The sequence below is a fragment of the Apodemus sylvaticus genome, chromosome 5, assembly GCF_947179515.1.
Source record: "Apodemus sylvaticus chromosome 5, mApoSyl1.1, whole genome shotgun sequence".
Lineage (NCBI taxonomy): Eukaryota > Metazoa > Chordata > Mammalia > Rodentia > Muridae > Apodemus > Apodemus sylvaticus.
Genome location: NC_067476.1, coordinates 32,111,363 through 32,135,304, shown reverse-complemented (window position 1 = coordinate 32,135,304; position 23,942 = coordinate 32,111,363). Strand labels below are relative to the sequence as shown.

The 23,942-nt window shown below is 41.2% G+C and overlaps 1 protein-coding gene across 2 annotated transcripts in view; it reads left to right on the top strand.

Moving 5' to 3' along the window:
* Neb (nebulin) overlaps positions 1-23,942 on the top strand; it is a 193,761-nt gene that overhangs the window by 84,193 nt on the left and 85,626 nt on the right. The window contains exons 62-76 of one of the 2 annotated variants that reach the window (XM_052182469.1): positions 833-940; positions 3,296-3,607; positions 5,490-5,693; positions 5,993-6,097; positions 8,107-8,214; positions 9,302-9,613; positions 10,081-10,284; positions 11,216-11,320; positions 13,428-13,535; positions 14,579-14,890; positions 16,362-16,565; positions 18,787-18,891; positions 20,027-20,134; positions 21,388-21,699; positions 23,317-23,520. In XM_052182469.1, coding sequence (XP_052038429.1) covers positions 833-940; positions 3,296-3,607; positions 5,490-5,693; positions 5,993-6,097; positions 8,107-8,214; positions 9,302-9,613; positions 10,081-10,284; positions 11,216-11,320; positions 13,428-13,535; positions 14,579-14,890; positions 16,362-16,565; positions 18,787-18,891; positions 20,027-20,134; positions 21,388-21,699; positions 23,317-23,520 — 2,811 coding nt within the window. The remainder of the gene's footprint in view (positions 1-832; positions 941-3,295; positions 3,608-5,489; positions 5,694-5,992; positions 6,098-8,106; positions 8,215-9,301; positions 9,614-10,080; positions 10,285-11,215; positions 11,321-13,427; positions 13,536-14,578; positions 14,891-16,361; positions 16,566-18,786; positions 18,892-20,026; positions 20,135-21,387; positions 21,700-23,316; positions 23,521-23,942) is intronic. The other variant, XM_052182470.1, reaches the window with a different exon arrangement.

Below are 23,942 nucleotides of genomic sequence, written 5' to 3'. Positions count from 1 at the left end.
CACACACATACCACACCACATACACTCACACACATACCACACCCCACATACATACACATACACCACACACACCACACCACACACACCACACCACACACACATACACCACACACACACATACACACCACACCACAGCACACACACACCACACACCACACCACACACATACACCACACACATACACCACACCACACATACACACACCACACCACACACACACATACACCACACACACACACATATAACACACACACACCATACACACACACACCACACTACACACACACACACACACACACACACACACACACAAACACACACACTCCTTCTTAAACCACTGTTGTCTCCGTGGTTGAACTCTGTGGTTAAACTGCCTCCTGTGGTTTGGCTTCTCAGCAATTGGTCCCCTAAGCTACCAGGCTCTCATCACTTCTCCCAGAAAGTGGAAGGCTGAGGCAGTCCTCTTCTCCATCCCTGCTACCTACACAGCATCCACAGTCACAGGCACAAAGCCAGGTCAAAGAGAGTAAATTACTTTCTTTGAACAACAGTTTGTCTACATGCTTCCACCTTAGGTTTTAGCTTAATTTCTCTGGAAAATTTCCCATGTATATTTGTTTATTTAATTCATTGTAAAAGTTTAGGATGATCTGATGTAATAATCTTCATAGGTATTTTCTTTGTTGCTAAAGACTTAGAACTCAGAAATCACGTTATAATGGACATTCTATGGAGAGTTTTATGAATTATTTAAACCCTCTATTAGTTTTTTAGGCATGAACATCAACATCTAACCAACTGCTTTCTCTTGGGGGGGATGGCCCAAATTTAGAGCCTGTATAAACTGGCCAATGAAGAGGCAAAGAAGAAAGGCTATGACCTACGAAGTGATGCCATCCCGATTGTGGCGGCCAAGGCCTCCAGAGACATCGCCAGTGACGTAAGCTCTGAGTTCTCTTCCTATCTGTGAGCAGCATGGTGTGGCATTTTCATTGTGTCAAAGCTTTACGAAGTACTTTCTATAGGCTGCGCATGGTGGTATATGCTTGTAAGGCATTTAGGAGGCTGAGGCAAGAGATCTACCTCCAGTTTGAGGCTAGCCTCCACTATGGAGTGAGTACTAGACTAGCCAGAGCTTTATCCAGGGTGTCTTAGTCAGCATTTCTATGGCTATGATGGAATACCATGACCAAAGAGCAAGTTGGGGATGAAAGGGTTCATGTAGCTTACGTTTGCAGACTGCTGATCATCAAATCAGCTGGTGTATGCTGCCTGGTTGGTAGTCCAGTGTTTGAGAGATCCTGGGGGCCCAGGTTAATTGAGAATGCTGGCCCTCCTACAGGGCCACTCTCCTCCTCAGTTTCTTTCAGCTTTTCCCTAATTCAACCACAGGCATCAGCAGCTTCTGTCCACTGGTTGGGTGTAAATATCTTGCATCTGACTCTTTCAGCTGCTTATTGGGTCTTTAGAAAGCAGTCGTGCTAGGTCCCTTTTTGTGAACACTCCATAGCTTCAGTAACAGTGTCTGGCCTTGGGGCCTCCCCTTGAGCTGGTTCCCACTTTGAGACTGTCTCAGCCTGCTTTCTTAAAGGACTCAGGACTACCAGCCCAGGGATGGTCCTACCCACAATGGGCTGGGCTCTCCCTAATTGATCACTAATTCAGAAAATCCCCTACAGTTAGGTCTTATGGAGGCAGTCTCTCAACTGAGGTCCCCTCCTCTCAGATAATTCTAGCTTGTGTTGAATTGACCTAAAACTAGCCAGGACACAATGTGTTTCCAAGAAAAACAACAACAACAACAACAACAACAAAACAAAAACCTATTTCCTTTGTAAGAAAAATTTCAGAAACCTGGTTTTGGAGGGAATGGGACAGTTGCTATTTGGGAAGGGGATTTGTGTGTTTTCAGCAAAAAAAAAAAAAAAAAAAAAAAAACATTTCTCAGGAACAGAGGCAGAGCAAAGGCTAGAGCAGAGCTGCAGGCTGGGATAGTTACGTAAGGATGATCACGGGGTCTCAGGAGAACCTGCTGTGAAACTCACAAGCCTACACCCTGTTGAGGATCTGGGTCTAGCTTTATATGCTGTTTTAATGTCTAGTATTTAAAGATGCACCTGGCATTACAACTCACCCTTGTGGGATTATGATTTACCAGTATGAGATGGAGGCTTCTAGCACCTTATCTGTAGCCCGTGGCTATACAGTGTAGCGCACCCTTTCCCTGCCCCATCCCAAGGTAAGACTATCCTGCCATCCTGGTGCCTTCCAGATTCTTGAGGAATGGATACCCACTATAAATATCAAGGGTCACTGTTCACAAATATAGTGGTAGGCCATTTTTTTTATACTAGAAGTGGTGCACTTTATTTTTTGTGCATCAGCCCTGTCTGTGCCTCAGCAAAATGATGTGTGCCAACAGTGATGAATAATTAAATCATATTTTTAAGAACTCTACTAAGAGCTTTCTCGGCATTATCTTCATATTCTACCCAAAGTGGTAGATGCTATCATTAGCTCCATCTTATGAATCATTCACATAGCTTCATTGAAACCAGCCTTAATAAATGGCAAAGTTTAAACTAGACAAACTCATTCCTTCCCACCATACCATGCTTCTTCCGACTGAATCATCTATACTTTCTAACTCAGTATCATTAAAATTGGAAGCCCATACTGGAGAGGAAGTATGTAAGTCACTGAACTTGTGATAATAAAAAACCACTTTTGACCCATGTGAGCATAGAACACAATGGCCTTAAGAATGCCCTTCACCAGATGGGTTGCTATAGCAACCTTACCAATATAAGCAGTCTTTATGGTGATGATATAAATTTGCTAATACTACAGAATGTGTGGATCTGATGTAGAATATCTCTTTGTGGTACAAGCTAGCCTCTTTAGGCTACTTTCTGGCTTAATAAACACACAGTATATTCCCAAGCGCATTCCTTTCCTGCCATACTTGTAGGGTGTGAGATTCAATTCTTCAGGATCCCATTGTTGAAGTGGCCTCATTCTGACTCCTATGAGTGATGTCCCCAGTGTGTGTGCTTTCTGCTTTCAGGGTGTGTCCTCATGCCAGACCATAGGTTACTTGAGGTCACCTATGTATGTTGTATGAAATCTATCTTCTTCACCACACAGCCTTTAAGGATAAAGACCAGGATGCTGGCTGGAGTCGGTGTTCGTCAGAAAAATTCAGTTAGACTATGATGAAAGTAACATGATCTCATACAAATTTTTACATCAAAGTGTTAATAATAGAAGCCTAATTTGCAAATTTTCACTTCAGTACAAATACAAAGATGGCTACCGTAAGCAGCTGGGCCATCACATCGGAGCCCGCAACATCGAAGATGACCCCAAGATGATGTGGTCCATGCACGTGGCCAAAATCCAGAGTGACAGGGAGTACAAGAAGGACTTTGAGAAGTGGAAGACCAAGTACAGCAGCCCAGTGGACATGCTGGGGGTGGTGCTGGCCAAGAAGTGCCAGACCTTGGTCAGCGACGCTGACTACAGGAACTACCTACACCAGTGGACGTGTCTGCCTGACCAGAATGACGTCATCCACGCTCGGCAGGCCTATGATCTCCAGAGCGACGTGAGTATGGGATTTGTAAAGGAGCCTCCAAGCTATATGAAAAGGTCAACCCTCACATACAACCCACGGGTCTATTCAAGCTGAAATTTCATGGTTGATAAATGGCATCCTTATAAGGAAATGCCGTTTCTTAACTACATTTGATTCTATAAAGACAAAACTCTAAACAAAATGTTAATCAAGAGTCCTCAAAAGGAAAAATTTTCCTTACAGCCTTCAAGAAGTTAACTTTTTTTTTTTGAAAAAGCAAATTTTTATTTTAAAAAATTACTCCAAAAGGCTGGTGATGGGACTCAATGGTAGAGTGCTTATCTAGCGTGTCTATGGGCTGGATCTAATCCCTGGAACCACACACATACAATTACTGTAGAATTTGCTATTGGTTTCCCCCACAGTTCTAGTCATGGGACTGCCAGTGATATTCAGTCTGCTCCCAGAGGATGACGAACCCACTGCATTTGCAAGCTGTCAGTTTTGCTGTCATCTGCTCCATTTGTGTGGGGTGTCAGATGCTAATGGCTAAACCTAGCATCTATTGGCAGTGGGTGTCTGTCTCAGATTTGGGTGTGAGGCGCACATTTCTAACACTGGGTGTTTTATATACAGTTACAAAGCATCAGAGAGCTTTGGAGAATGAGATAAATCCACAGTAATTATGCGTTAATAACTGAGCTGTACAGCCACCTGTTCTGTGCTTTGTGGTTTGTGAAGAAGGGTGGTTAACAAGGGTCAGCCACACACACGAGCAACAGTGATAGACTGCCGGCCATTGGTTGCCAAGTGCCTGTTCTGAACTGCTTTCCTGTCACCATCGCTAGTCTCCCGCGCTGCAGGAAGCGTCCACTGCAGATATAGCAGTACTGTGCTAGCCAGCCTGTGGCTCCTTAACCATGCTGAGCAGGCATGGAGGGTGATGCCAGAGGCTTTGTCTGTGAAATTCCCATTCACCTTTCCCATTCTGCTCCTGAGGCTACTGAAATTCTCCCAGCCAGCTGACTACAGTTTCTGTACCATTGTTGGGAAGTAGTGTTTGAATACTTATGGGGTATGTAAAAACCTTTAACATAAAGAAAACATAGCTGAGAATGAACTGAGAGACATATTGCAAGATGAATGACTCTACAAACCTACCCTACACCTCCTACCCTGAGAATGGGATGGGAAAGTGGCAGAGACCCTTGCTCGGTAACATATGCAATGTCCCCAATCTTGGATAGAATGGTGAGCTGTCCACATTCTGGGGACATCAAGGCTTCCTTATTATTATATATCCCTTCTCACTTTAAGTCATTCATGTTTTACAAAGATAATTTGAAATATAAGAAAAAGTGTACTGAAGGCAAAAATATAGATCAACCCACCTACCCCCCCCCAAAAAAAACCCTGTACTTAGAGTTTTCCAGAGCACTTTGCTTCACATTCAAGTTTTCATTAAAATGTGTATTAAGAACATTTTTACATATTGGCATTATTCTTAGAAAGTAGAGGTTTTGATAGCTACAGAATGTTTCATGTGGCTAAGGATTTCCCGGCAGCTTGTGGTGAGCCTTGTGTGGTGATTCTTCTCGCTCTGGGTTGGCATTCTGTCCTGTGTATATTATTTATAAAAGCCATTAACACAACCCACAGATATTAGTGTGATCATCCCTTTCCTTACAGTTAAATACTTGGCATATTTTTTATTGTGAATAGGAAAGCCTTTCTGTTTCACTTCTGAACATAGTCCTTCTGTTCACCTGCCTGCAACATTCAGCTTGCTTTCTATGAAACAATAGAATGTCACTTTCTATTGATGCCCCTTTGCATCTTTACCGTAAATGGACTTGGCGTCACTCTTTGCCCTTGATGAAGAAGAGCCTCTGGCCTCTTTCCCTTTTCCCAGAACGTGTACAAGTCAGATCTCCAGTGGATGAGAGGCATTGGCTGGGTCCCCATCGGGTCCCTGGATGTGGTCAAGTGCAAGAGAGCCGCGGAGATCCTGAGCGACAACATCTACCGCCAGCCTCCAAACAAGTTCAAATTTACCAGTGTGACGGATTCTCTGGAGCAGGTGCTGGCCAAGAGCAACGCCCTCAACATGAACAAGGTGAGGTGGCCACCTCAGATTTCCTAAGCGCCTTCCCACTTGAGTGGCTAGTAGATTCAAAGTTCTCCCAAAGGGACAGGGTCATACTTAACTTCTAAACTGTTCTTGAAATCTAATAACTTTTGTTTTCAGTTTGAGTCTTGGTAACAAGTAGTAAGACCCAGACCTCTAGATAATGCCTAATATCCAAGTCTAGCATATTTCTCCTAATTGCTCAAACAATAATCCTGTTTTAATTTGACTTTCTGAAATGCCTATGTTACATGGTTTCCTTTCAACATCTTACCTTATTTTTACAGCGATTATACACAGAGGCCTGGGACAAAGACAAGATTCAAATTCACGTAATGCCTGATACACCAGAGATTATGCTGGCACGGCAGAACAGAATCAACTACAGCGAGGTAGAGCTGCCAGAGCCATTTGGAGATTCCCATGCAGGGTGGTGGGGGATGAGGACACTTGATAAGGTTGCTCTTTCTTGTGAACATTGGTCCATCCCCTTTCATTTCCGGGTCAGATGCTACATATCATGAGATTCTGTAAGCAAACTAAACTCACATTGTCTCTTAGATGTTGGAGTTATTCCTAAAGTGAACCAATAGACCAACAAGTATTTTTTGGTACTTCTAAATAGTTTGCCAGATAAAACAGTGGTTCATTATTTATACCAATTAATAATATTCATTTGCCTGGAATTCAAGGTCACCTGGTGTTAAACTATATTAGAATATTTTAATTCACTAAATATTTTAATTGGCTAAGTCTCACAGTCCTGGCAAGAAGTCTTTATTAATGAACATCTTTTCTACACATTGGTCTTGAATTAAAATAAAGAAGCAGAAACTATAGTCAAAATACCACTTTAAAAAAACCTGCTAAAATTAATTTAAACAGCAGTGTAAGTGAGAAAGTTAAAGAAGCATGCTTTAGGCAACCATCATGGTCAAGTTTCTCAGCTCACATACCAGCATAGGCAGTCTGTCTCTGCTTGGCTTCAGAGATGGTGCCCTTCTGAGAGGGCAGGAGACCGGTTACTAAAAGAGAGATGGGTTGTACATGGATTCCAGATCCATTCCCAGCAGGAAGACCAATCACTGTACCATCTGGGATAGAGAGAGGAGCAAGGCATGGAAAGCTCAGAGGTAAAGGAGCTGAGGTTCTTTCGTGGAAGGACACTCCATGAACGATAGATGGTTAATCACAGAAAGTGCGATTTTATAGACATGTTTTACTAATATAACCAAAATCTAATCTTTTGTTTTGTTTTGTTTTTTTGTTTGTTTGTTTTTGAGGCAGGGTTTCTCTGTGTAGCTTTGGCTGTCTTAGAACTCACTCTGTAGACCAGGCTGGCCTCGAACTCAGAAATCTGCCTGCCTCTGCCTCCCAAGTGCTGGGATTAAAGGCATGTGCCACCACCACCCAGCTCGAAATCTAATCTTTTTTTTCTCTTTGAAATTTATGTTCTCTTTTTTATTTATTTTTTATTTATTTTCTATATTCTTTGTTTACATTCCAAATGATTTTCCCTTTCCCAGTCGAAATCTAATCTTAAAGTTGCAATTATAGTCCACTATGCTCAAAGTTCTGTCTTAATTCATATTCATTTTTCAACACTGTTAAAGATATTAGCTGTTGTCATAAAAGTTAAATAGAGAAGAAATGAGCAGAAGCCTATGCCATACAAGGGAAAGGAGTAAAGCCGTGCATGCTGCCCCTGTTGTCATTGTCACTTAGCAGCAGTATGGATTATATTTTATCAATCTATATTACTAGATTATATGAATCTATATCAATAGTTTTTAATCATTAATATAGAAGTGCCATATAAGCTTACAATAATGAAATACCTTATAAATTACATCAATTTTTTAAATATTTATTTATTTATTATATATAAGTACACTGTAGGTGTCAGATCTCTTTATGGATGGTTGTGAGCCACCATGTGGATGCTGGGATTCGAACTCATGACCTTTGGAAGAGCAGTCAGTACTCTTACCTGCTAAGCCATCTCTCCAGCCCCAAATTACATCAATTTTAATACCCAGTTTAATACCCATCTGTTTCCAATACTAAATAGTTTTTGGGAAGGGTGTTTTTTTCATTCATTCATTCATTCATTCATTTAGAGAGAGGTTTTCTGTATAGCCTCAACTGTCCTTGAACTTGCTCTATAGAACACATGAACTCAGAGATCCACCTGCCTCTACCTCCCGAGTGCTGAGATTAAAGGCATACACCACCACACACAGCTAAATGCTTTTAGAAGAATAGACTAGAATTCATTTGCTTTTCTCTATCACCAGACCTGAGATTATATCCAGCTCTAACCTTTATAAATTATGTGGCAGAAGTCACTTGATTACGTACGCTTCATAACATCGCCATTGGCCCTGTTCTCTTTCGGCAGAGCCTGTACAAACTGGCCAATGAAGAGGCAAAGAAGAAAGGCTATGACCTGCGTGTTGACGCCATCCCGATTGTGGCAGCCAAGGCCTCCAGAGACATCGCCAGTGATGTGAGTAGTGTCAGATGGATATTATGTGGATGGATGGGCTGGGGGAACAGGCTCAGTAGCACAGTGACAAGATACATTCAGGTGTCAGTTCTTATAAATTAAAGAAACACTTCATTTTTTAAGAAAAACCTTCATTTTTATTTCCAAAGGGTTATTATCCAGGTACCACTGGTTTAAGATTCAATCATAATCCACAATATTTTATATTTGTAATTATATAAACTTCTTCTCTACATTTGATCATGTAGCTTTCATAGGCATAGAAAACCCTAAAAGATAACATTGTATTCACTGTCCAACAGATAAAGTCCTGGTAGGGGACAGCAAACTCTGCCTATGCCCAAACTTGCTCTGTAGTTTGCCAACTCTCCCTTTTGGAAATTATCGGAAATGCAGAAAGACAAAGATGAACAAAATAAACAATGGTGAACTTTAATACTACTTCTATCTCTGAAAAAGAAAAACATAGAATGTAGGCTACATTACTTTTGTGACATTAGAATTTCATGATGCTTTTGCCAGAGAACACCAAGGTAGCTGCTCCCCCTGCCACCAAAACACTACCTTGCTCATGTACATGCAATTTTCCCACTTGTGGAAAACTAACCTGAGCCACATTTGGCCCAGGACATACAACTTGGAGGTCCAGTCCAACCCATTTCAAGAGACTGAGTGAAAGTCATCAGAGTCAGACTAGGGATGGCAGTGAGGGGGGTTGTGGGAAAAGAAATAAAATCTACCAGCTAAAAAATAGTAGTATTGAAATCACAAGATTTATGGTAAGTGACTTACTGGCTAAAGATGAAGAGAAGGTAGTGTACATTTCTAATTCATCTTTTTTAAACATATTACCACCTTCATGTCCAGACACTTGGTAGACTATATAGGATAATTTAGCTTGACCTGAATTCCCACTAGAGTGTTGCTGTGCATTTAAACCAGAGAGTAGAATAGAGATAGGAAAATATCCAGGTAACTATTTCTCAGCAAGAACTGGCAATTTAAAAAATAACAAGATTTTAAAGTAATGAAACCCTTAACCCATTCCATTGACTTTAAAAAAAAAAAATGACCATTTTTGTTTCAGTACAAATACAAAGATGGCTACCGTAAGCAGCTGGGCCACCATATCGGAGCCCGCAACATCGAAGATGACCCCAAGATGATGTGGTCCATGCACGTGGCCAAAATCCAGAGTGACAGGGAGTACAAGAAGGACTTTGAGAAGTGGAAGACCAAGTACAGCAGCCCAGTGGACATGCTGGGGGTGGTGCTGGCCAAGAAGTGCCAGACCTTGGTCAGCGACGCTGACTACAGGCACTACCTACACCAGTGGATGTGTCTGCCTGACCAGAATGACGTCATCCACGCCCGGCAGGCCTATGATCTCCAGAGCGATGTGAGTGCTGAGATCTATGGGAGTCATGCTTATGGTAGTAGTTCATAATAACATTTATGTTTAGGATTAGGTAGCGCCCTCAGAGAGCTGCTGTACCTTATTTCTACTCCTCATAGTTTTCAAATGCCCTTTGCTTCATTTTTTCCAAAGGGGAGCATTTGTCCACAAGACAGAATTTTGTAGAACTCTACCTTCATATGTTAAAGGCACATACAAAACTTGCTTTCCCGATGTTTCTGGTCCTTATTCTCCATTCTGAGACCAAGCATTGCAGCATGTTCAGTAGCACTTGCTTTTGTGTTGGATCTCACTAGATTGTCAAGCATTTATAACCTTTTAGTGGACGAGGGGAAATGGCGGGCTTCCCATTGGGTCGGTCTCTAGATGTGATCAAGTGTAAGACCAATACAGACAGATTCATACAGATTCTTAGTGATAAGATTTGCCTTTTTTTTTCTTCATCCCAGAACGTGTACAAGTCAGATCTCCAGTGGATGAGAGGCATTGGCTGGGTCCCCATCGGGTCCCTGGATGTGGTCAAGTGCAAGAGAGCCGCGGAGATCCTGAGCGACAACATCTACCGCCAGCCTCCAAACAAGTTCAAGTTTACCAGTGTGACAGATTCTCTGGAGCAGGTGCTGGCCAAGAGCAACGCCCTCAACATGAACAAGGTGAGGACTCAGACTAGGGAAAAAAGCAGGGTTGTAGATCATTTGGAATGAATAGTTGTGGTCTATACGTTAGTCTTTTTTACTTTATCCAGTTAAATTCTTATCGAAAGTACGATGATTTAGTTAAGTTCTATATATCTTCATATACGAATTTCAGATGTAGACTGGAGAATTTCTGCTTTGCTGTCTGTTTATGAAATGGGTAGCATTATGAATAGGATTCCTTTGGGCTGGAAAATAGCTCAGTAATTAAAAGTACCCACTGCTCTTTCTGAGGAACCAAGTCAGTGCCTAGAACCCATGCCAGGCAGCTGACAACTGCCTGTAAGAACAGCTTCAAAAGATCTGATGTCTCTGGCCTCCGTGGGCACTCACAATCATGTGCACATGCCCACACACAGACCTACATGCGTGCACATGATTAAAAGTTTAAAAACATAGTAAAATCAAATGTTTATTTGGGTCTCAACAAGTTTTAAGTCTGTTAGAGTAGCATAGTGAGTAATATATTGTTTGGTATTAAATCTTCTTAAAACTCATGAAATGAGTTTTATTTAATATAGCCATAGTAAACATATAGATATGTAAATATGCTGGTGAAATACTTTATTTAGCAATTTTAATTTGGTTTTGAGTCCCTGGTAATGTGTATATGTATGTGTGTATGTATTTATGTGTCTGTATTTTATGTTCATATATTATAATTATGTTTATATTATATTTATATATTATGTTATATATTATGTTTAGTAGATACCCTATAAAAATAAAAGGGATTGAAAAGGGTGTAAACAAAATACATTCTTTGGTATTTTGTTTGTAAAGTGAGCAAATGGGCTGGGTTTCAATTTCCTGATGATTTCTTCATTAAAATTCATATTTAAAACACTGGACTTTTTTTCTGATTCATTTACTGTTTTATCTTTCACAGCGCTTGTACACAGAAGCCTGGGAGAAAGACAAGACCCAGATTCACATTATGCCTGATACACCTGAAATTATGTTGGCCAGACAAAATAAAATAAACTACAGTGAGGTAAGACCAACCATCTAACCATCTCTTGGATTCCCTTCATCTGGCCACATTGATTTTTGCTCTAGGAATATTGGACTTGTATGCATCACAGTCATTGTGTGGTGCCCTGTACTGAGTTTTGTTTTTATACTCATCTTACTCTAGAAAGACAGACACAAAAACATCAGCCCTTATGGTCAACACATAATAAGGCAAGCATAATTAACTAAATTCAGATCCCAAGAAACCAGGTAAAGCCAGATAATGGTAGTGAGTGTCTTCATTCCAGAACTAATGAAAGATGGGGAGTGGATACAGGAGAACTCCTGAGAATTCCCTGGCCAGCTAGCCAGGCATACACACAAGATCCCATCTCAACGAGGATAGAAAGTGGACACAGACACACACAGACACACAGACACACACACACACACACACACACGCACAGAGAGAGAGAGAGAGAGAGAGAGAGAGAGAGAGAGAGAGAGATTCAAAGAGATTATGTTCTCCATCAAATTAAAACTCCTTTTGAAACATATTCTGCACATTTGTCCTCTTTAGTTACCTGACCCATAACATCTCTATATGGAAACTTTTCTGTGGTGACATAATGAGGTAAAATCAATGACAGGGAGAGGATGGGGTCAAATAGCTGATTAGTAAATTTTATTTTCTTTCTTATACCCTCAAGTTACTATGAAAATTAAATGTATTCAGTATGTTTGAAATAACAAAGTTTATTAACAAGATCCAAATGAGAGGTTTTTGGATCATACTTTTCAAAATTGCCTGAGGGCAATGAAACAAATTTCTCTTGTCATTGAAGCTTCTTAAATATAACAGAATCTAAGAGAAAAATAATTATCTTTACAGTACTGAATTACTATTGCATAAATAGTACCTTCCTTGCTTTCTCTTATCCAAGTGAAGATTCTGATTGATTCAGTTATACTAGTTCATGATATTTGTCTGAGAGATCTCAGGGGTCCAGGTTAATTGAGACTGCTGGTCCCTCCTACAGGGTCTCCCTTCTCTCAGCTTCTTTCAGCCTCTAATTCACAATGGGAGTCAGCAACTTCTGTCCATTGGTTGGGTACAAATACCTGCATCTGACTCTTTCAGCTGCTTGATGGGTCTTCTAAAGTGCGGTCATGTTAGGTCCTTTTTTGTTAGCATTTCATAGCCTCAATAATAGTGTCAGGCCTTGGGGCCTCCCCTTGAGCTGGATCCCACTTTGGACCTGTTGCTGGGCCTTCTTTTTCTCAGGCTCCTCTCCATTTCCATCCCTGTAGTTCTTTCAGATAGGAGCACTTATGGGTCAGGGTTTTGGCTGTGGGATGGTAACCCCATCCTTCACTTGATGACCTGTCTTCCTGTAGAGGTGGGCTCTACAAGTTCTCTCTCCCCACTGTAGGGCATTTCATCTAAGGTCCTTCCCTTTGAGTCCTGAGAGTCTCTCACCTTCCAGGTCTCTGGTGCATTCTGGAAGGTCCCCCAACCTCCTACCTCCCAAATGTTTCCTCAGTTTTAAAGATATAGAATTTTTTTGACTCGTAAGTCTTTGGAATCTGCTATCCCTGTACCTGCTACAAGCTTCCAGCAGTTGAGACCAATTGCTAATGACCAATTAGATGTTAACAGAGAAACATTATTCACCTAGTCTTCTTGCAGCATGGTTTTGATTATGAACACATATTTACAGTATTTTGCTATATATTATACAATGATTATACATTGGACAATTATACAGCAATGCTGGCAGTCAGGTAAAATTGTTCCTATTTCAAATCTGGAGTTATCATATTTCTTGACTGTTTTATGAAAGGAGTTAAGTGCTGACTGTCTTAAATACCGCTGAGAACTGCTAACTTACTCTGTAAGGATTTATACAAGGAGATGTGATGTTATAATTTACCAAATGCGAAATTTCCATTTAATGTAATAGCTTGAAAAAATCCTTTTTGTTTTCTTTGGGTTAAGATTGCATAGTTCTGTATCCAAGAGCTGTCTTCTTTTGATATCCCCCCCACACACCCCAAAATGTAACTTTCATGTTACCCCTCCCCAAAATGTGGTTTTCAAGTGAATGTGAGTTCTCCATCTAAATGTGTCTTCCTTCTTTCCCCAGAGCCTATATCGCCAGGCCATGGAAGAAGCTAAGAAGGAAGGCTATGACTTGAGAAGCGATGCCATTCCCATCGTGGCTGCCAAGGCTTCCAGGGACATTGCTAGTGATGTAAGAACTGACTCTGTAACCATTCCGGCTAGCCACTGGTTCAGGGAATCAATCACTGTAAGACTGTAGGACTTCTCCTTTGAAGTCCTTACCACCCCCCACATAGTCGAGATGCAACAGTGGATAACTCACTCGTGATCCCAGGCTTATGGTCTACCTGCACTGTGTGCCTTTGATCTTGCTTTTTCATCTTTGTTTAATAGAACAGATGCCTCACAGTCAGATAGACTGGTGTTGAACTGCTCTTAGAATCCCAGCATACACTCAAGGCAATAAAGTCAGACATGAAGTAGGCTTATCTGAGTTTGCCCACACAGGAAGGAGGGCAGAGGACAGCCAAAAGCTAAAGGTCCCTTTGTTCTGAGGGTTAAAAAAAAAAAAAGCATTATTTCTGCTCTCTAAAAGTGAAGATGACAGATTCCTAGACATGTTTAAAGTTACCTAAAAGGTAGGCTTTCAAAGCATTTTAGTTATGGTCCAGAAAGGTGAAACTGACCACGTTAACTGTGGCGTATGATTTAGTAGTACTCAGCATTTCTCCACTGTGGGGCAAAACGTCTCTGTAACTTTCTCATTTTATGAAACCAAAACTACATTCCTATTGAGTAACAGAAATTGTCCATTTCAAAGCTATGTCCCTTGGGTTCCATTACGCTCCTGCAGGCTCTCTGGAGCTTGAGTAACGTATGTGCTATATTTCTCTACTTTTCCAAGAGAAACCTGGGGCCATGTAGGCACATGAGCAGAGATGCTCTCTAGCAGGCTGGCAGGGAGGACCTCTCGGGCACTGGGTTGGTTTGTCACTACAGTTGGGCATCTTACTTTGGGGTTCACTTTTGTTCAAGTATTGACAGCATACGATTCTCTGAATTTGTAGAAGGAACAGTGGGGTTCTTCTTGCCCCGGGACATGGTATCACAGCATCTTACTGGAAGAACCTCCTCGTCCTGTGATTTCACAGAGGGCATCCTCTCGGGAGCGACAGGCAGTGGTCCTCTCCATCCCCTCCTTCTTTCTTATGCTCCGGGCTGTGTCTTTTTCAGTACAAATACAAAGAAGCCTATCGGAAGCAATTGGGCCACCACATTGGCGCCAGAGCAATACATGACGATCCCAAGATGATGTGGTCCCTCCACATTGCCAAAGTGCAGAGTGATCGTGAGTATAAGAAAGAATTCGAGAAATACAAGACAAGATACAGCAGCCCGGTGGACATGCTTGGTATCGTTTTGGCCAAGAAATGTCAAACCTTGGTCAGTGATGTGGACTACAAACACCTGCTGCACGAATGGACCTGCCTGCCAGACCAGAATGATGTCATACAAGCCCGGAAAGCATATGACCTCCAGAGTGATGTGAGTGCCCCTGGTGCAGGACAAGAGCATATCAGAGACAAATCTGTGAGATTCTGATTAGTGTCAAGGGCCTGGATCTATATGCCCCTAGAAGTAGTTAATGAATATCTGAAAGGAGTTTCTCATTGGAAACCCCTCCAAAAGTTATGTGTGAAACAGGAAATAAGTACTATCAATACTCTATATAAGTATTCAGTGCTTCAGAGGCCCTAGTGATTCAGGCCTCTTTTGTCTGAATCAGCTAAAGCTTAGCCCTCAAAATAACATTGCTGACCCAGCCATGGTGATTCAAGCCTGTAATCTCAGAACCTTGGAAGTGGAGGCAGGAAAATTGGGAGTTCAAGGTCAGCCTTAGTTACACAGTAAGTTTTCAAGTCTAGCCTGAGCTTGAGACTCTGTCTAGGAGGAGACAATTGCATAATTAGCATCAATAATTAAGGCTTGCCTGAAGCTTGATCAGCAGATTATCAATTGATATTCCTTTCTCCCAAGTGACTCTAGCCTGTGTCAAGTTGACATAAAACCAGCCAGCATATACACACTTCATTTTCAAAGTATAAATTTGAAACATTACTTAAAAGACATATATACTATATGTAAAGTCTGGCATGATGACCCATGCTTGTAAAAGAAGTACTTGGAAGTTGAGAGGAAGGGAGGGAGGAAAAGAGAAAAAGGAAGGAAGGAAGGAAAGAGAGAGAGAGAGAGAGAGAGAGAGAGAGAGAGAGAAAGGAAGTATCACTGGTGAGGTTTTGCCCAGCAAAATAGCAGGGAAAAGAGAGAGAAGAACCCATGTTGAAAGAGGGCAACAGAGGTGGGAATAAAAGTGCATTGTTTTACATTATTTTAATAACTGTTTATATTTAATTTCATAGAAAAATATGAAAACATTTTTTTGCTTTTTCAAGAATCTTCTATTAATAGTTGTACTAATAGTTAGCTTGTCCTCTCAGGAATAAACTAGATAGGTCCCTGACATCTTTACATCGGCATAGTTCCTTTACTCACTTGGCACTTTGTGATTTTTAGAGATGGCAGGGGGCTTTTATGACCGCCATACTTTGTGTCATTGGTCTGCTCACAAGGTCATGGTTTTATTTGAAATAATTAGAACACATTTTCCATGACTTAAAGAGCACTGGTCCTCTGTGTAAGATCTTATAAAATTCTTAAGGACAGGGCACTGTCCTTTAAAAAAAAAAAAAAAAGCTCATGCAAAAAATCTTCAGAGGGCTCAGCAGAGTATTAGGGACCTGGCATTTGAGTATGCTAGCAGCTTTATCTGCCAGCAGGAATTATACTCTTTTTTCATTAATTATTTTTAAAGGTTTTTGTATATGCATATATTATATATTGAGCATATTTCTACCTATGCTCACCTACCTTCTGTATTCCTGTGTCTTCAGTATGATACGTTTTAGGATGAATCAATAGGAGAGTTAATATAACTTTCTTACATGTTGCTCCTCAGAATCTGTACAAGGCAGACCTTGAATGGATGAAAGGCATTGGCTGGGTTCCCATTGGTTCCTTGGAAGTTGTCAAAGCCAAGAGGGCCACAGAGATACTGAGTGACAACATCTACCGCCAGCGTCCAGACACACTGAAATTCACCAGTATCACCGACTCGCTGGAACAGGTGCTGGCCAAGAATAATGCAATCAACATGAACAAGGTGGGTCTTTACAGTCACTGGGACGCATCAAGAGTGGCCGTGGGCGGGGCCAGTCAAAGACTCTGGCATGCTGTTATGCCTTGAAGCTTATTTTAAGGCTAATTATACCTTTGTAAAGGATTTTAATTAGCGTATTACATGCATTTTAGTAGCTCCCTCATCTCTCCCTTCAGTCCTTCTTGTGTTATTCCTCCCAGTCTCTCTTCTGCTTTTGTGTGATGTGTTCTTTTTCCTCCCATACTTCCTCCACACTGTTCAGCCTTTCTTGGCCTTCTTTCTAGTTTTTGAAGGTTTTGCCTACATTTACACTCATTGATATTCTCTATTACACTTTATTTTTTATGTATTTGTTACTTATGCTGTATGTGTTTGTATATACACGCATAGCATGTGGAGGCCATATGACAACCTGTGGGACTCAATTATCTCCTTTTATCATGGGAGTCCCTGGAATCAAAATCAGGTTGGAGGCAATTACCCTTACTCACCAAGCCATCTTCTCTTCTCAGTTCTCTCTCTCTCTCTCTCTCTCTCTCTCTCTCTCTCTCTCACACACACACACACACACACACACACACGCAAACACCTCACATGCACGTGCACACACACAGTATAAACTAGAGTCTATCATGTATAAAAACAAGTGGTTTTAAAACAACTCCTTCTGAGTTTAGAATATCTTTCCTAATATAAATGTTTTTCTACACACACACACACACACACAATCACACACACACACACACACACACACACACACACACATATATATATATATATATATATATATATATAATTGGTGATACTTCAAAATAATAAACTCTTGTTTAAAACACTATGGAAAAGAGGAGTAAAGTTGAGAGAGAAAAGTTTTAGTGGAGGCCAGAAGAAGTTGGAGGATTTGATCAGAATTCATTGTGTGTTGTCTTAAGGTTATTGTTGCTATGATGAAACACCACAACCAAAGCAACTTGAGGAGGAAAAGATTTATACTTTAAACATTGTTCAACATTGTTCAACATTGAAGGAAGTCAGGCAGGAACTCACAAAGGGCAGGAACCTGGAGGCAGGAGCCCATGCTCAGGCCATGGAAGAGTGCTGCTTACTGGCTTACTCCCCTTCACTTGCTCAGCCTGTTTTCTTATAGAACCCAGGACCATTTGCCTAGGGAGGGCCCCACCCACAATGGGCTGGGCCTTCCTCCATCAATTGCTAATTAAGAAAATAGTCTGCAGGCTTGTCTGAAGCTGGATCAGCAAATTATCAATTGTTGTTCCTTTTTCTCAAATGATTCTAGCCTGTGTCAAGTTGACATAAAACCAGCCAGCACATACACACTTTCATGTTCAAATAATAAATTTGAAACATTACTTAAAATACATATATACTATATGTAAAGTCTGGCATAATGACCCATGCTTGTAATCCCAGTACTTAGAAGGTGGAGACAGGAGGATTCAGCCTTTAAGATTATATGTAATAAGCTTGAAGCTAAACTGAACTGTAGGAAACCCTGATTTCGCTGTCTCCTGAGAGGCCCTACCAGAGCCTTACAAATAAAGAGGTGGATGCTCAAAGCTAACCATTGGACTGAGCACCTGGTCCGCAATAGAGGAGTTAGAGAAAGGACTGTAGGAGTTTAAGGGGTTTGCAATTCCATAGAAAGAACAACAATATCAACTAACCAATCCCCCGGAGCTCCCAGGGACTAAGTACCAACCAAGGCATACACATGGCTCCAGCTGCATATGTAGCAGAGGATGGCCTTGTCAGACATCAATGGGAGGACAGGTCCTGGGTCCTATGAAGGCTTGGTAGATGCCCAGGGTAGGGGAATCTAGGGCAGGGAGGCAGGGAGTGTGTGGGTGGGTGGAGGAACACTGTCATAGAAGCAGGGGAGGAGGGATGGGATAGAGGGTTTCCGGGAAGGGGGAAACCAGGAAAGGGGATAACATTTGAAATATAAATAAAGAAAATATTTAATAAAATAAATAAAATAAAATAAAAATAAAATAGAACAATTATTTCTCAGACAGATTTTTAAATATCATGACCCAATTATACTTTGCAGAACTGTTAAATGCTTTAATAGTTGAAGTTTTTACTTATAAATGTTTACCAAGGAACATAGAAATGTAGCTTTAGTACATTTAGTTCTACTTCGATTCAAAGAGATCACAATTTCTTTGGACCCCAAAATCATTTCTCTCTCTTTCTTGAATAGCGCTTGTACACCGAAGCCTGGGACAATGACAAGAAAACCATCCACGTCATGCCTGACACACCAGAAATCATGCTGGCCAAACTCAACCGGATAAATTACAGTGATGTGAGTGTCCGGAGAGGGAAAATGAGGGGGCACAGTGCTTCCCTGAGTCAAATGCTTTGACTGATTTACTACCTACCCTATAGCTGACATTGTTGGCAAAGGAAACTGTTCATCCTTGATTTAATCTTGGGCTATATGGTGGGCCCACAAAAAAGGCCAGCCCTCGCTTATCAGGAAGTGGAGTGCTTATGGGAAAATAATCTACCAGGGCCAGTCCTCTCAAACCTTCCCTTGGCTCAGTCATGGGTACAAGGTTCCTATAGTCAGCTGCCACAAGTGTGGTCCTACATCTGTAGATTTGTCCCTGACTTAAAGATATGCCTGAACATTATACCTGTTCTGAAAGTGTATAGAGTTTTTTTATTGTTAACATTCCCTGAATCATATGTAACAATGTACATAGAGCATGCTCTGGGCTACATAAAAAGGTCTGGGACAACCTGAGCTTTTTCAAAGCTTGAAAATAGAGAGCTCTACTGAGAGATGTGCTTAGTACGACCCCATTTATATGAGAGTCTTGAACGTCAAAGGACTTCGTGTGAGGAGAAAGCTCTCAGAACAAACCCTCCTCGGCACTGAGGTAAAACTGTATTTTCTGAGTTCCTATGCTTTCTCTGGTTTTCATTTGGTGTTACTGCAGATGTTCATGTGGTCGTCTTTATCTGGACCAACATTTTTATAATGGCAATGATTTCAGATCAATCACATTCCACTATAGTGGCCCACATGCACTGGGGTCTTTCCAAAAGAAACAAATATATTCCATTTTAAAGACACTTTCCTTATTCTTTCTCCTTTCACATTAAGATGGCATTTTTAATATTCTGAGGCACTAGTAAGTGCTGGAGTTTTATATGTGCTCCTTTGGGAAAATAAAATTTCCTCAGCCAAATGTTGATGTACCTCCAAACATTTTTTAGGTTTCCTAGTCAGGAAAGCCTGATGTTTCAAACACATGCCTGCAAATCTGTGGGCTGTGAAACATGTTATGGTCGCTATGCAGCAACCAGCGCATTTAGGGGATTCGTGTCAGCCATTGAAATGACACTGAATTCGTGTCAGACAGAAAGAAAAATGAACAGGAATCAGCTTCATTTCTTCTGAAGGGAGTGGTAACTGAGGACTCTTTCCACAGAAACTCTACAAAGTGTCTCTGGAAGAGGCCAGGAGGCAAGGCTATGATTTGCGCCTGGACGCCATTCCCATCCGGTCCGCCAAGGCATCAAGAGAGATTGCTAGTGATGTAAGTTCATTGTTTTTAAAGAAACATTTCTTTCTTCAAAACTGTTATCAACTCGAAGCTTTCAAAGTGTTTCGTGCTAGAACTTGCTTACACTTCTGAGTTTCATCTCCCTTTGGAGGCTCCCCTCCAACACAAAGTTAAAGGTCAGAAGGGATGGGGTAGGCGAAAGAACCAACCCCTGCCCATTATACCTCTTAGTCAGGTAAGGACCATCAGTTTTTTTAAACAGGATTTTTTTTTCCTAAAGATCTACTGGTTTGTTTCATCTTGTTTTCTGGTACCAGGGATGGAACCCAGGGTCTTGCTTATACTAGGTGATGGCTCTGCCATCAAGTTGTATCCCAGTCCTTTTATTTTTGAACCTCAGAAATTGAGTAGTAGTTAATCCAGATGTTACCTGACATTACATGTCATATACCGATGTGGGTGTAGTCTTTTTCCTGTGCCATCCACATCTTTACTGCAGCATGAAAGAAGTCTCAATGGTGGATGGTGGACATGGTTTAGAGTCTTTTCATCCTGTGTAACTCTCGGTGAGCTTCTCTTGTAATCCCTTAATGATATGTGACAGACTGTGAAGCAAATGGACCTTCTTCTTGGCATTCATTCACCTCTTCTTTTCTGTGCATAATCAAGAGCATAGAGGGCGTCTATGCTCTGTGCATCCTTGAAATGCAAACTCTTCCACTGAACCTATCCCAGACCTAAACTGATTCTCCCTTCAATCATCACCCTGTTATCAGCTGCTGTGCTTAGGTACCCTCTCTCTGACTCTCATGGTAAAGTGGGCCATGACACATCACTTTTGACCTTTAAAAGTAGATAGATTCTAAACCCCAAGGCATGACTTGCTCTCCCATCAAAACTTCAGACATGTTGACAGGCTACGAAGGAAAATAATTTCTTGACATCTAAACTTTATCTAAATTTAATGCATATAATTGACCAAGAAATTCATTCCATGGTCTAACAATAAAATAGTCTAAACTAATCTTAATGTTAATGGTTTTTAAAAAAACTGTATCTTTACTTGTTAAAGAATTCAGTATACACTGGGTAGTGTAGTTTAGAGAAATGAGGGGAAGAAATACAAGAAGCCCTGCAGTCCAGGCTCCACCCAGTTACAAACATGATCCTGTTGTATAAACAGGGTGGGTGAGGCTCATCTCTGTGCTGCTTCATAATAGTGGGGGAAACACACAGAATTAGTATGTGTTCTTTTCATCACATTTACATACCTTTTCTTTCTCCAGTACAAGTACAAGGAAGGCTACCGCAAACAGCTGGGCCACCACATTGGGGCTCGGAACATCAAGGATGACCCCAAGATGATGTGGTCTATACATGTGGCCAAGATCCAGAGCGACAGGGAGTACAAGAAGGACTTTGAGAAGTGGAAGACCAAGTACAGCAGCCCAGTGGACATGCTGGGGGTGGTGCTGGCCAAGAAGTGCCAGATCCTTGTGAGTGACATAGACTACAAGCATCCTCTGCACGAATGGACGTGCCTACCTGATCAGAATGATGTCATTCAGGCACGGAAGGCCTATGATCTCCAGAGCGATGTAAGTGGGTCTAATGGTCTTCAGCCACATGTTCTAACAGTTTAGTAGGGGAATACTAAATTATCGGTGTTATAGAATCTTTAGGAAGTCTAATAAAACCCATTTACCATTCTCAAGGCAATGTCATAAAAATCATAAAATAAGCATTGGGCTCAAAGGAAACCAATCATATTGAGAATGATTATGAAAATATCAAACCAAATCTGAGGTATGGTAATATGTATAGTTATTTGTTAACATATTAAGTAATTACAGCCATATATGTAATAACAAGCTCTAGGTATAATAACTAAATCTAAAGACATGTCAAGAGCATAATTATTTTAATGATTTACTTACTTTTATTTTTGCACATTGGGGCTTTACCTGTTTATATGTCTGAGTGATGGTGTTGGATCCCCTGAAAATGGATTTACAGACAGTTGTGAGCTGCCATGTAGGTGCTGAACCCCAGACAGGCCTCTGGAAGAGCAACCAGTGCTCATAGTTGCTGAACCATTTCTCCAGAACACTGAGCATAAATATTTTAAGAAATATGCAGCATCTACAATAATACGATAGTGTCTATAACATCTGTTGCTTACTCAGACACATGTACTATTGATACTACTATAATCTGCTGTGCATACATTTACTTACATGAATGCCATGTTTCAGTTAGATGTTAAAAAACAAAACACGGATGTTAGGTTTAGTTCTGTCCGAGCTAATTGATGCCAGGTTAAGGATTCCTCATCTAAAGCAAACTGGATGATTATACCATCCTTTCACTCATGCCCTATTATAATATAAAGCATCAGTAATAATTCATGAATGAATGTTTAGGAATGCATCATGAAGGTTTTCTTGGAAAATGAAAAACTACAGTGGCCTAAAACCAAAAGAGACACTTCTGTTGCCAGCAGTAGGCAAGCTATGGCCTCTCAGACACCCCCTTACTGGTATATTCAATTCTTGTTTTGACTGAACTCTAAGTAATTACTTTTGGAAGAGTCATAAAAGTAATGGTATTATTTTTTAAAAAAAAAAAGCTATACAAAAAAAAAACACAAAAATAAAATGCTGCTGCCCTTCCTTGTACGATAAGTTCTCCTCTAGCTGATTATTTGAAGTCAATGAATAAAATGAATTCTAAGACAAGTACAAAGACCCAGACTGAAAACAAGGAAAATGGGATTCAGACGCACATACACAACAAGCATATGCAAATACTACTTTTATTTGCACAAGAAAGTATATTTATTCATGAAACTCTCTGTGAAGGCTGCTACTAAACAAGACAGGAGCCCGCTGTGTTTGAAGAGGATTATTCCCACATGGGGAACAGTGAGCACCACATTGGACAGCAAGCGCCTTATTCTAGAAGTCAGACAGTAATTTCCTTAATGTTGTTATGTACCACTGAAATCAAGTGTTGACAAGGTTTTGTGGCCCTTAGAAAAATAGCAAATATCAGCCAACTTCAAGGACAAGGATATAAACCATTTTTAACAATGATGGGTCTTCCTAAAATTGTACACAAATATGATTTTGTAGTTATCTGTATGTGTTCCGTCAAAGTCAGATGCCAGGATGACTAGGTAACTAACATCTGAATGTTTGCCGCTTTCTTTGCAGGCTGTGTACAAGGCTGATCTGGAGTGGCTGAGAGGCATTGGATGGGTTCCCATTGGCTCTGTAGAGGTCGAGAAGGTGAAGAGAGCAGGTGAAATCCTGAGTGACAGGAAGTACCGCCAGCCTGCAGACCAGCTAAAGTTCACATGTATCACAGACACCCCAGAAATCGTCCTGGCGAAGAATAATGCCATCACTATGAGCAAGGTAAGTCCTTAGTGGCTTTCTGCCACTGGAACCAGGCCTCCCAGGGACTTGGCCTATGGTGTTGGGAACGGCCTGATGAGCCAGGGATCCACAGTCAGGAAAGGGCCTACTTCCTCAGCGTCCTGCAGGATGACTGCAGGAGTTCTAGCTAGCTCCCTGTGCTTATTCTCCAGTGATGCCCCTAACCATGTATACATGTGAAAGCTGAGCCTGATCTCCTATACCAATGCACACGCCCTCTGACCTGCCCCGGCATGGACCACTGGCCCAGCTGGAGCAGGCATAGGCCTCTGGCTTTCTTGGTCCATGTTTCTTGCAACAGCTTAGTTGCCTGTTTTGCTCTGCTGACTTGGGCTGTGAAAACCCACTTTTGAAACCGAGTTGCTATTGTTGCTTGCAGTATTAGGACACAAAATAGAAGA